General features: G+C 39.0%; 1 protein-coding gene across 1 annotated transcript in view; it reads left to right on the plus strand.

Moving 5' to 3' along the window:
- The first annotated feature begins 8,157 nt into the window (after positions 1-8,157).
- Positions 8,158-12,500, plus strand: part of cd247 (CD247 molecule) — a 15,249-nt gene continuing 10,906 nt past the window's right edge. Inside the window, exons 1-2 of the mRNA XM_071512602.1 lie at positions 8,158-8,214; positions 11,764-11,857. Coding sequence (XP_071368703.1) covers positions 8,158-8,214; positions 11,764-11,857 — 151 coding nt within the window. The remainder of the gene's footprint in view (positions 8,215-11,763; positions 11,858-12,500) is intronic.

Consider the following 12,500-nt stretch of genomic DNA (forward strand, 5'->3'; position numbering starts at 1 on the left):
CTTTTAACAGACTGGTTGGTTCCAAACTGCTTTACGGAGCAAAGAGAGACGTAAAGGAGATCGCCACCATTTTAAATAAGCGACACCTACTGTGATAAAATGACTGACAGCACAACGTTAAACCAAATGACGGAACATTTTAAACCAGAACTTCAGTCCCTGGTCGACTTAAATAGATTTTCCCTTCAGGTAATGAGTTTTCCCCAAATATATATTCAGCATTTTGGCAATAAAAGTCTTCAAATCGAGATAAAAACACCAAAAACACACACAAATATTAATATTCTCTACTGTGTCTTTGGCTTCCTGTTAGTTTACCCCAAAGCAGCTGTAAATCTTCCTCAGATCCTCATGTTCATGAGACAAACAATAGAAAACAATAAAATACAACACAAATTAATAATATAATGAAGACAATACAGCCTGAAGTGCATCAGAACATTAACTGACTGGTTTTACTCCTCTGTCCTACATTTGAATCATAATATCTTTCATTTGGAGACAGAACAGTACGGACAGTATATCATACTCACTCTGTGTGTATTTTTAATTATTTAACATCTAGCATTAGAAGTGATTAATAAAAACGGTAACAGCATTAATTCAGTATCTCAGCAATATCTTTCATTTTATTTATTGCAGTTTTTGGTGCAGTGACACTTTTTATAACTATAGAAAGTGTTATCGTCGGCATATAAAGAGTTACTATTACATTATAATACATTTATAACGCCTAGTTATGTATCATAGATAACGCTTGTACTCATAATTCATTATAGATTATATCTGTGATTTATTTGAAGTTATATCTATAATTTAAGTGTTGATATAAAATACTAAGTGTTTTGTGTTTAAGGCTTTCTGAGTGCGTTATAATTCCTTATTGTGTCCTTAATGCTAATGCTCTGTGGTTATAGTCGAAGAAAGTGTTGTTCTGATGTGTTTCTTTAGTCTAGAGAATTAATAATTAATTGTGTGAGTGAAGCTCACAGCTGACTGGCTGACAGCTGGACTAGATTCAGCTTTGCTTTAATGTGAATTTTAGTTGCTGTTGTGTTGGAACACTGTAATATGAGATGGAAGTTTCAGTCACATGACCCGGACTGTGAAAACACTCTTCACATGTACCTCACGATATGTGAAGTGTAAAAAAATATATAAAAATAAGCAAAAAAATGTGGGAAATGACATTTATTTGATCTATTTTGAATACACTTGCAGACAGATGTTGTTCACAGCAGATATTAGGAAGAAAATATGTTTCCAGTGAATGTTATCTGCATGTATAAATGTATTTTTGGGTCAGTTTCTGTCGTTTTTCAGCTGAACGTGTTGTGGGGTAGATGTGAAATTTGCTTTGCGCTTCTCAGCCTGGCAGCCATCTTTGGTGAAGGCAGAAAAGATGGAGGGAAGAGAACGAAGAAATGAAAACGACAAAACAGACAGATGTAGAGAGAGAAAAGAGGAAGGAGAAACGAGAGAGAGAGAGAAGCGAGGTGTCCCAGTTTTTCTGTCAGGTGTTCAGGAACAGACTGCTTCCTCTGAATCCAGTTCAGACCGACTCTCTCTCTTCCTTCTTGACTTCTCTCTCTCTCTGTTTCTGTCGTTCCTTCTGAGGCGTCGCTTTCTTTATTTCTTTCTTCTATTTATTTTCTTCTGTCAGGTTTGGTTTTAAAACCATTTTGTGTTGAGTAGTTTTACTGAACGCCGCTGAACACCAGTAGGAAGTGGAAGAAACTTAATAATGTTCTGCTGAAGGGAAATCGTCTTTCCTCTTGCCACAGGTCAGAGGTCAGAGCTCTGACCTCTGCAGGGTGTCACTAACCAACTAACACCCTGTGTGTGTGTGTGTGTGTGTGTGTGTGTGTGTGTGTGTGTGTCCAGCCTGCTACTTAAGTGATTTTCTGTGTTTTGACTGGGATTTACTACTGAGCATCTTTACTACTGCTACTACTAAAATTTGAATTCATTAAAAATAAATGTTGTTAAAAGTAGAGTTGGGAGACGGTTTCGTGAGTTATGTTGAATTTTGTTGCTTTGTTTTGTGCTAGTACTTCCTCACTTGGTTTCTTCGTTATGGTTTTTGTATTTCGGTTAATTTTTGCAAACTACAGCAGAGGCTTTCGGCCTCAGGAGCTTCTTTAACCTCCGGCTCGTTCTCTTGTTTGTAGCGCGGGTCGTAACACGTTAGCATTATTTTCTTTGTGCCGTTTTCTCTCGAGTCTGATTTTTTCGTGATCTGAAGAAAAGGAAAATTAACGATAATGGTAGCTAGCTATTAGCAAGCTGGCAATTAGCAATTAGCAAACCGAGTGTTAAACCTTGTATGCCTGCCTGGTGAGTCATTTTTAAGCGTAATTCTTATTTATAGGAGCAGACCAGCTGACGTGACCAGTGGGTATTTCATAACAGGATGCAGAAAAATGATCTAAAATCCCCCACTAACACCCCCACTCATATATCATTCAATTCTGCTTGATCTCCGGCAAAGAGTACAGTACAGTATGTATGTCTGTGCCGAGGTGTCGGGGCCTGAGGCTTCGGAGGCCCCTGGCAGTCTGAGGCCCCGGGGCACCGGCCCCACCTATAGTTACGTTTTAAAGTTTAGCGACCTCTAGCGGTGTGTTGGTCTGTGTCCACGTCACATGACGTCAAGTTTCTCTGTCAAGTTTCTCTCAACACTGAAACAGCACGGTGGAAAGTCAGGCTAGATAAGGTTCGATTCCCAGAGTTTCCAAAGGACAAACAACCGTGAGTCACATTTTTTTCTTTTTTAATTTAACCATGACCAAACCATTTTCCTAACCATAACCCAAGTTGTTTTATTTGCCTAAACTTTACCATAACCTTAACCAAACTTGTTTTACTTGCCTAAATTTAACCATTACCCAACCTTTGGGACGTACTTCAACTTGTGGCAGAGGAACGTTTTCAAATTCGTCGAGGTCGTGTTCATTTCACGTATTTTTGTGAGATCACCTTGGAAACGCTTGTTGCCATCTCCTGTAGCGGCTAATTTAGGAAACACGGGTCGTATATTTAGGAAACCTGTGGGTCGTATTAGAGGGCAGGAACACACCACCTCTGTGGTCCTTTGGTTTGGAGGACTTGTTGTCCAGCCTTGCTACTAGTACTACTGCCAGTGCTGCTACTACTACTACTACTACTACTACTACTGCTGCTATTAGTACTACAACTAGTACTACTGCTACTACAATTACTACTACTACACATTTTCCAGACTTCTTCTTCTCTTCTTCCCTCACAGTAAACCAGTCGTAGTTCAGAGTGCCTCTCCTCCTAACAGTAGAAGCTGGAGTCTCTGGTTGTGTCTGTTAGCAGCTTCCAGCTCCGTCACTTTGCTGATGCGGCAGAAGCAGATGAGCTGATAGACGAGTGGAAAACGATCAGTTCAGTGAGCAGCCGTCTGCTCCCCCCCCCCCGCTCTGACGTCAAACTGCTGCACTTTACTGTAAATGTTCATATTATTGAAGCTTTCAGTAGTGACTCTAGTTCTGTTCCAAAATACATACGTACTGTATATGCAGTATATTCATTATGGAAAAAATGAATTCCCTTATACTCATCGGTATTTTTGTGTAAATCTGAAAGTGTCTCAGGCCTTCAGATCCTGAACGCTGAGAAATACACTGAGTTGCAAATGAAGAATTGATTTCCAAAAAGCTATGGAAAGAAATCAATATCTGAAGTAAATCTTTTTTTTTCCCCACATATTTTTTTTTTTAGTTTTTCACATAATCCAGGAGACCAAAAAAACACAGACAGGCCTCTGAGAAGTAAAACATCATCACCACACAGCTGAACACACAGAAACATTAAGACCAGGAATAGAATTAAATCATAATAATATTATTACGCAAAGTAGTTAGTAAAAAAGAAAACAAGTGACAGAGCTTTTGTATCCCAATCAGCTGAGAAAACTTAATTATACTGTTATAGTCTCTGATAAGAGACTATAACAGTATAATTAAGTTTTAAATGATAGGATTCCAAGGTGAAGAGACGCTGCAGCATCAGACAGAAACATCAGGTGTTTTGTGCTTCATCTTCTCCAGGTTTCCCTGTAGCGGTCTGACATGTTGGGTGTCTTTGGAAAGCTTGAGATCTGGACTAGAATTTAAAATAAAGTCCAGCGTGTTTGAACGAAGCTCCGCTGAGAAACACGAGTCTGTAATGAAGAGGCTAGATCCTCTACTGACTTTTAAAAAGCAGAAACAGAGTGAGTTTTTTTTAAGATTTTGTAACCAAGCTCTAATTTTAGTTTCGTTTATTTGACAATAGAAAGCAAGATAGACGCAATAAATAAAAAAAGAAATGCATCTCGGCTTAACAGTGTATGACACCGTGCAGTCAGCAGGCTCACTGTGCTCCCTGATGGTCCTTCATTCACTTTTAATATTTGAATGTGACTCGACTGCAGTAAAGCGCTGACAGACAGACCCAGTCTGTACATGAAGCTGATTTAACAGGTCAATCAATAAGGGATCAATAAGGGATCAGAGCGATGAAGCCTCCCTCTCTGATCAGTTTTTTTTTTAAATTCAAAATGTGTATGATTTTCTCTGTTCATGTTTATGAATTCCTGATCCGTGCAGCTTCTAGTTGATCCGATTCTATTCTTTAACACTGTTTCTGAGGCCCGGCCGCCATCTTGTCTTCTGTCAGTGTGTGTGTGTGTGTGTGTGTGTGTGTGTGTGTGAATGCATGTGGGTACAGTGCGTGCATGTGTACATATGTGATTGTGTGTGTTTGCATGCATGCCTGTGTGTGTGTGTGTGTGTGTGTCTTTAAATGTGTGTGTAGATGTTTGCACACGTGTATGGCTTAATGTGTGTGTGTGTGTGTGTGTGTGTGTGTGTGTGTGTGTGTGTGTGTGTGAGATAGAAAAATAAGCTGATGGTTAATTTAAAGGAAACCGTCCTGCGCTGTTCATCAGATTAAACTGAACACTGAGCAGCCCACCCTGACCACACACACACACACACACACACACACACACACACACACACACACACACACACACACACACACACACACGCTCTGCTGATAGCGATGGCTTCCTGTGTTATAGATTCTGTCATCCTGGATCTATCTTTAGTGTGATCAGACAGGCGGAGGTGAAGTGACGCTTCACACTGATCAGTTCGCCGTGTTCCAGCTGTGATCCCCGACAGGACGCCCTGTCGTCCTGCAGCGGGATTATGGGTAAAATCCTGATGTCGCGGTCGCCATATTGGCTCCAAACAGCTCCGGTCTGACAGACAGAAGAGAAGAGAGAGAACACATCAGAGACTTTTCTACTGTGAATATATAAAATAGCGAGAACTAATAATCAAAGTACTGTTTATTTTAGAGTATCTTAATCTTTTCACCATGCTCAGTGTCATACAACTAAAATGTATTATTATTATTATTGGTATTTTTATCATTATTAGGTGAATTACAGTCGCTCTTGCAGGGTTTTGTCCCGTGATGTCATACTGCTCCAGCCAATGAGAAGCTGCCGTGATATTAGGGCTGGGCGACTGAGCGGTTGAAATCAATATCACGATAATCATAAGGATTTTTCTCGATATCAATATATATCACGATATGGTTCATGTATGCAAAATAACGTTAAATAATCAAATTAATGTTCATCTCATTGAACCGAATGGTGATGTTAGGTGTGATGTCAAACAAAACAGAAATATTCCAATAATATTCCTACCATACCTCATTTTATCAGAGTTTTTAAGTCAAAGTTGCTTGTCATCATCAGTTCAGACAGCAGAAATGTGTCATGATATCAAAATATCTTCATATCATCACGATATGATTCCACTGAAAGACGATAAATGATAATATTGAATTATCGCCCAGGCCTACGTGATATTGAGCAGTAAATAACGGTGATTTGTTTTAGTCCAGAAATAGAATAAAAATAGAAATAAATAAATAACAAAAATGAAATCTGTGGCGGGGTGATCTGAGCTGACTGGTGAACTGAACACCTCCTGAGTGTCGGAGGAACCTTGTCCTCCTCGGGCTCCTCGGGCTCCTGCTGCGGTCTCTCATGTCACTGAAATGATGAACTGATAACTTCCTTTAACACTTCAGCCCCACTTCACTCCAGCAGCTGATAAAAAAGTTCATCTTCTCTTTTTTTTTGTGATAAACTGAATCAAATCAGATGGAAACTGGCTTTTATAACAGAAATCAGAGCGGTGATCAATAACTGAAAAGCCAAAGCCATATTTACTAAACATTTTCACGTTTCCAACGATAATTAATGTCCTGGGACACGATGTAACTTTATTTATTGATTTTTAAATAACTGACATTTATTTTCATTAGTGTATTAATTTCTACACGACTAGAGCAGGTGTGTTTTTTTTTTTTTTGTGCTTTTATGAATCGGGGAGGGACTTATGTTTTTTATTTTGGCTTTAAGGGAGAGACATACAACTTTAAATGGTTGTATTTTGTATTTATTTTAAATACGTTTTTTCTTTTCAAAACACGTGTTTTACCTCTGTATGGGACGGGACTCTCTGAACTGGGTTTCTCCGGCCCCTACCTGAACCTCTCTGGACCTCACGCCCGTGTGGAGATGTGGACCGCCTCAGTCCCCACAGGGGTTTGCATCGTGTCTCAGACTGTTTACATGGACTCGAGTATCCCGGTTGTGATCGGGTTTTTGAAGTATCCCGTTTTTGTGTTTGCTCATGTAAACATCATATCCCGATTTCAGAAACCTGGATAAGCCCTCATCCCGGTTTTGAGAAACCCGATTATGCTAGCCGGAGTACTCGGCGGCTTCAGCCGAGTGACGGAACAGAAAAACACAAACGTCTGCGTCTCACTTCTGGAGCGATGAGGAAACTGAGTTTTGTCTTTCGGTGATGAAAGAATGAAATATACTCGGCAGTTTAGATGGAGAAAGCATGGAAATGCTGAGCTGTTCAAGTCTGTAGAGACAGACTACAGGAGGCCGGTTTCCAACACGCACAGTGGAGCGAGTCAGGTCAGGTGGAAAATACTAAAGAAACATTACTACCAAACATCAAAACAAAACAGTCAAATTAATTTAAGGTTAACAGTTACAGAGGAATATCAGATTAACTATTTCAAAATTGCCGGTTTGTGTTGTAAACATCACAGGCGCCTGCAGCATGCAGTGATCAGTAACCAGGATGCTAGTATTTATCATGTATACGGGGATATGAATAACCAGATTTTTCTGTGTTGCATGTAAACGCCATATCCGGAATATGATCAAAACCGGGATAAACCTCATAACCGGGATACTGAAGTCCATGTAAACTCAGTCATTTTCTCCACAGTCCCTGCAGGAAAGACACCTGCAGCTCCTCCAAATTCCACGTTTATCTTTCATCGCGTTTCAGATTCTCAGCGGCGGTCACACCCGAGGGGAACCGTCAGGGCCTGTTATATTATAAAAAATAATATTTAAAAAGTCATCAGTTCTAATTTTATTTTATCAATTCATAATAAGGCTGGGTATTGGCAAGGACCTCACGATACGTATCACCATACATGGGTCACGATTCGATTGTATCACGATACATTGCGATACTCTACATAATTTACTGAAAATTTAAAAATAGAGCTGAAAATACAACTTGCTGTGTACCACCTGGGTAGTCTAATATGGACATCACATTATATTGAAAACTCAGCAGACAAATTGAGTCAAAACTATTTAATTCAAAGGGATTTGAGGGAAATTTAAGGACATTTTAAATCCGTTTAAAACATAAATAATTTTTTTTAATGTATCGATACGAGGGGCTGGAAAATCGATACAGTATCATGGAAAAAAATATTGCAATACTCAGCTGTACCGATTTTTTTGTGCAGCCCTAATTCATAATTTGACAATCAACATCTACGGTTGGAAAAGGTCAGCCTTTGCTTTTTATTTTCTCCAATACTACCTACCTTTGGTGTGAATATAATAAAATATGGTTATTTATGGTGGAGGGAAGGTCGTGCATTTTCCCCAGTCACTCAGGGAGGCTCAAGGAAAAATATTTGTAGTTCTGGGGAGGGTCAAGATAAAAAAAAAACAAAAAAAACGAAGTCACACACCCCGTATACGAATTTCATACATTTCATTTGCTTCATTCGGCCATGTTGGAGGCAGAGAAGAAGAGTCACTTCCTCCAAGGACTCCAGTCTGTAAAAATCGTAAAACTGTAAAACGCTGATGTCATTGGCCCTCACAAAAAAGTCTCGTGAAAACCCACATGTGAATTCAAAGCACATGTGATTTTTGGACTTGTGTTAGTTTTCATAGGTGAACATGTGAAATTTCCTGTTGACATTTTCACCTGTGATGTGAAACAGACACTGACAGATCTAAAGGCAGGTGAAAATGTGCAAAAACAAATTTCACATGTGGAAATTTTTTTTTACATCATAAGTAAAAATCTGTCATGTGACGTCAAAAAGTGAGAAACATTGTTGACATGTGAAAACCAACATGTGTACAGAAAGCACATGAGCTTTGAATTCACATGTGGGTTTGCACATGTGACTGATGTACTCATGTAGAAGATGAACACACTGAGGCCTTTATGTGTGAAAGACAGGCTCCGCCCCCGACACACGACCCACAGAGACCTGGTTTAAACCTGAGTCTGACGCAACACACACACACACACACACACACACACACACAACATGCTGTCAGTCCGCTGCAGGATCATTACTAACATTAGTAAGTAAACCCCCCCGATAAAGTTAAAGATTAAGTTGGTGATATTATAGCAGCAGAGTATTTCCTGGAAGCAGATGATAAGAGGAGGAGGAAGAGGAGGGGGGGAAACCACAGAGATGAAGCTGTTAACCGCTGAAAACTCGACTCACACACCAGACTGTTACTCTTATATTCCAGTCTTCCTCTGACTCAGTTTCCCTTCATCCAAACTACAAATCTCTTCTGATAACTAATGTTCCTCAGTTTCTCCTCCAACTCGAACTATCCAGATCTTCCAGTTCCTCATGTCTGATTTCCACCAGAAGTTAAAGCTCCATATTCTCTTCCCAGAGTTTTATTTTGTGTCTTTAAGGCTCATTAATATTAACGACCCTCTGTTCCGATTGGCTAACCGTTTCAAGAGTGAAATGTGAGACGCCACGGGCCGGCGGCTACAGGTAGGGAAAACTTGTAGGGTACAGGTAGAGACCTTTATAATTTATTCCAACTGGTTTCACATTTTCCTGACTGGACTTGAATGCAACATGAGATCTGCCTGTTCACTTTAATCATTTGATCTGATGATCTCATCACCACCTGACCAATCAGCTCTCTGTCTGTTCAGTTCCACTGGAGCTGCTCTTTAGTCTCCAGAGCCTCCATGTTGTCTGATTGGTCCAATAATGGAGGGTTTGTCTCTTCTTCTGTCTGCTGATTGGCCACAAAGTCTGATGGTGTTACGTGAATCCAGTTCCAGTTCTTCGTTGTCACAGGACCAAATTTTCCACAAAGTTTCCTGCAATCCATTGAGAACGTTTTGAGAAATCCTGCTAACAAACAAACAAACAAACAAACAAACAAACAGACAAACAGAATGGGGTGGAAACAAAACCGCCGTCCAATATAAGATAACAACACTTTCCATGAAACTCACTTTACATGAGCTGTGTCTCTTCCTCAGCTCTCATATCGCCCAGGATGTTTCACACCAAGCAGTAAATACAGTGTTACAGATCTAAACAACGCATAAACATCTGTAAATATCAACAATATGAAGCAGAGAAGTCCATAAGTACAAGATGAAGCTTCCTTTTGGTCATTTACCCCAGAAGGCGCAGTCTGAGACGTTGCTGAATTTCACAAGATGGCTACAAACTATTTAGACATTTTTTAAACAGATAATCAATGTAAAACTGCTCAGTGGGAGGGACAAAAAAAAATACAAAAATCTTTACTCTTTACGTGCTTCCACTAGGTAAAAATATTCAGAAATGCACCATATCCTCTCATGTTATGCCGACGACTCACAGCTCTACCTCCCGCTCCATCCTGATCACCAGGCTGGACATGAAATCCTGGCTGACGCAGAACTTCCTCCAATTACATGAAAATAAGACGGAGGTTTTACTGCTTGGCCCCCTGCCTCCACTAATACCATTACCCAGAGACAACGCAGTCCCTGATTGGCCCGGTTACATTGTACTTTCAGGAAATCGATGTGGGCGGCTAGAAGTCCAGACTGATCCGTGGAGCGAAACAGAATGTGAGGTCACGTGATCAGGATGGTCTTAACCAGGCTAGTGTGTATGCTCATGGCTGTGTGTGTGTGTGTATGTGTGTGTGTGTGTGTGGCCGTGCACGTCTACTTATTTTATTTTTTTTGTTCTCTTATGTGTTTTTTTTTTTTTATTCTTGCACTTTAATTCTTGTCATGTTTTATTCCTTGCATTTTTATTCTTGCTTTGTTTTTGTTTTTTCAAAACTCTTTTTATTGGTGTTTTTCCACATTGTAAACAGTAGTTTCTCAAATAGTTTCAACATGTTTTTTTAAACATACATACAAAACAAATAATGGCATATAAACATTATGTATATGGCAAAAACAGTAGTTACAAACAAGACAAATATATGTATATAAAACATTTTTATAATAATATCAGAACAAAACAACAAACAAAAAACAGTCTTCATGGTAAATTGCAAAGTAATTACTGTTAGCGCTACAGATCAGTATCAAGTAAGGAGCAAGATTAAAAGTAAAAATAACAAAAAAATAACCAACAGCCAGCTTCACTGAGGTACATTTTGAAAAATGTATCCGTAGACCCATGCAGTGTGTATTTAATCTTTTCTAATTTAGTAAAATGAGGAACATCTCTGATCCAAGCCTCATGGGATGGAGGAGAGGATGACAACAACAAGTCATATCAGTCGTCCAGCCAGAAGGCCACAAGCTATTCCTGCTTTGTCTTAACCAATCTCTGTAAAGCACTTTGTATAAACTTGTTTTGTTTTTTAAAGCGCTATATAAATAAACTTGAACAAAAAATCTGAAAGAATTAAGATAAATTAAAAAATTAAAATGCATTGTCATGTTTCCACCTGCCATGACATATTACAGTATTAGCTTCACATGTGAAAACTGAATGTCACCTATTGTTTTCATGTGGGAAATTTGCCTTGAATTCACATGTGGGTTTTCACATGTGAATTTGTTTTTCTTCTAAGGATTAATATCAATTTTAACAAGTCGTTTACTCAAATATTTGTGTGATTGCTGAGTCAGCAATTACAGGTATAATATTCCCACGATTATTATTTTTTATTCCGTACACATTTTTGGCACCTATCTACTCCTTCATACTTTAAGCTAGAAACTCCATTCAAACTTTAATAAGGTCACCACTTTTAGTACTTTATGTGTACTTTATGTGCACTTTTTGTGTACTTATTGAGAAATCACAGTTTAAGTTTTATACTTTTTTCAGCCTTTATAATGGGACCCTATGGAGCCAGGCTAGAGTGTGTTTTACATCTCTCACTCTAGCAGACTGTACAGGCTGTACTTTTTACTAAATTCACACATTTTAAAACTGTGACAGTTCACACAACTTTAACACTACATACACATATTATACATCAAACCCTTCAGCTGCTTCTGCTCTCACTCACAATGTCAATATATAAGGGATGCGATGTATAGTTTTTGAGATATTAACGTTTGTTCGACACCGGTTTTCCACTCTATTTTGCAGTAGTTTCTGCAGCTCTTCTGCTTTTTTCACTCTTCTTCATTTCAACATGTTTTTTTTTTACATATTTTCAAACCTTTTTACTTCTTAGTATTATTACATTGTAGTACATTTCTAACATTAGTACTTCTCGCTGCCTTCCTACTCTTCATACTCTTAACACTACTAGTACCTTCCAGCTTTTCTCTCCCTCACGTTGTTGGATACACACACAGACACACTTCTCATTTCTACACTCTTCTCCATTTTGTGTCTTTTACACATTTGCTTACCCTTTTCTTCTCACTATTGTTACATTTTAATACATTTCTAATATTATCACTTATCACTTGGACACTCATTACAGCTCCTTCAAAGAAGTGTTTTAAACTGCCACATTTCCCACAGTTTTATCATTACATACACATATTATACTTTGGTTCAGCCGTTTCAATTTGAACAGACGATCCACGGTCAGTCATGTTAAGAGACACGGACACGGACATGCCCACACACACACACACACACGTGCCTACACACACCACATACGCTAGGTATCCGTTACTATGGGTTGTCACGAGCAACAGTTTGCACGCTCAGCAATCACACGCATTTTCTCCAGTAAATGCACCTTTCTAGTCAGTCTTGAAATCTTATTTTTCTTAAAACTAGTGTAAAGTTCTGCCAGCTGGGAGAGAAGTTCATTATTTTCCAATACAGATCATCAATTTTCTAGAATCAAGTCTCATTTTCTTGTTACGCGG

The sequence above is a fragment of the Centroberyx affinis genome, unplaced genomic scaffold, assembly GCF_046629955.1.
Source record: "Centroberyx affinis isolate AG114_WGS23_722 - 3 ecotype Tasmania unplaced genomic scaffold, CSIRO-AGI_Caff_v1 ptg006376l_1, whole genome shotgun sequence".
In the NCBI taxonomy this organism is placed as follows: domain Eukaryota; kingdom Metazoa; phylum Chordata; class Actinopteri; order Beryciformes; family Berycidae; genus Centroberyx; species Centroberyx affinis.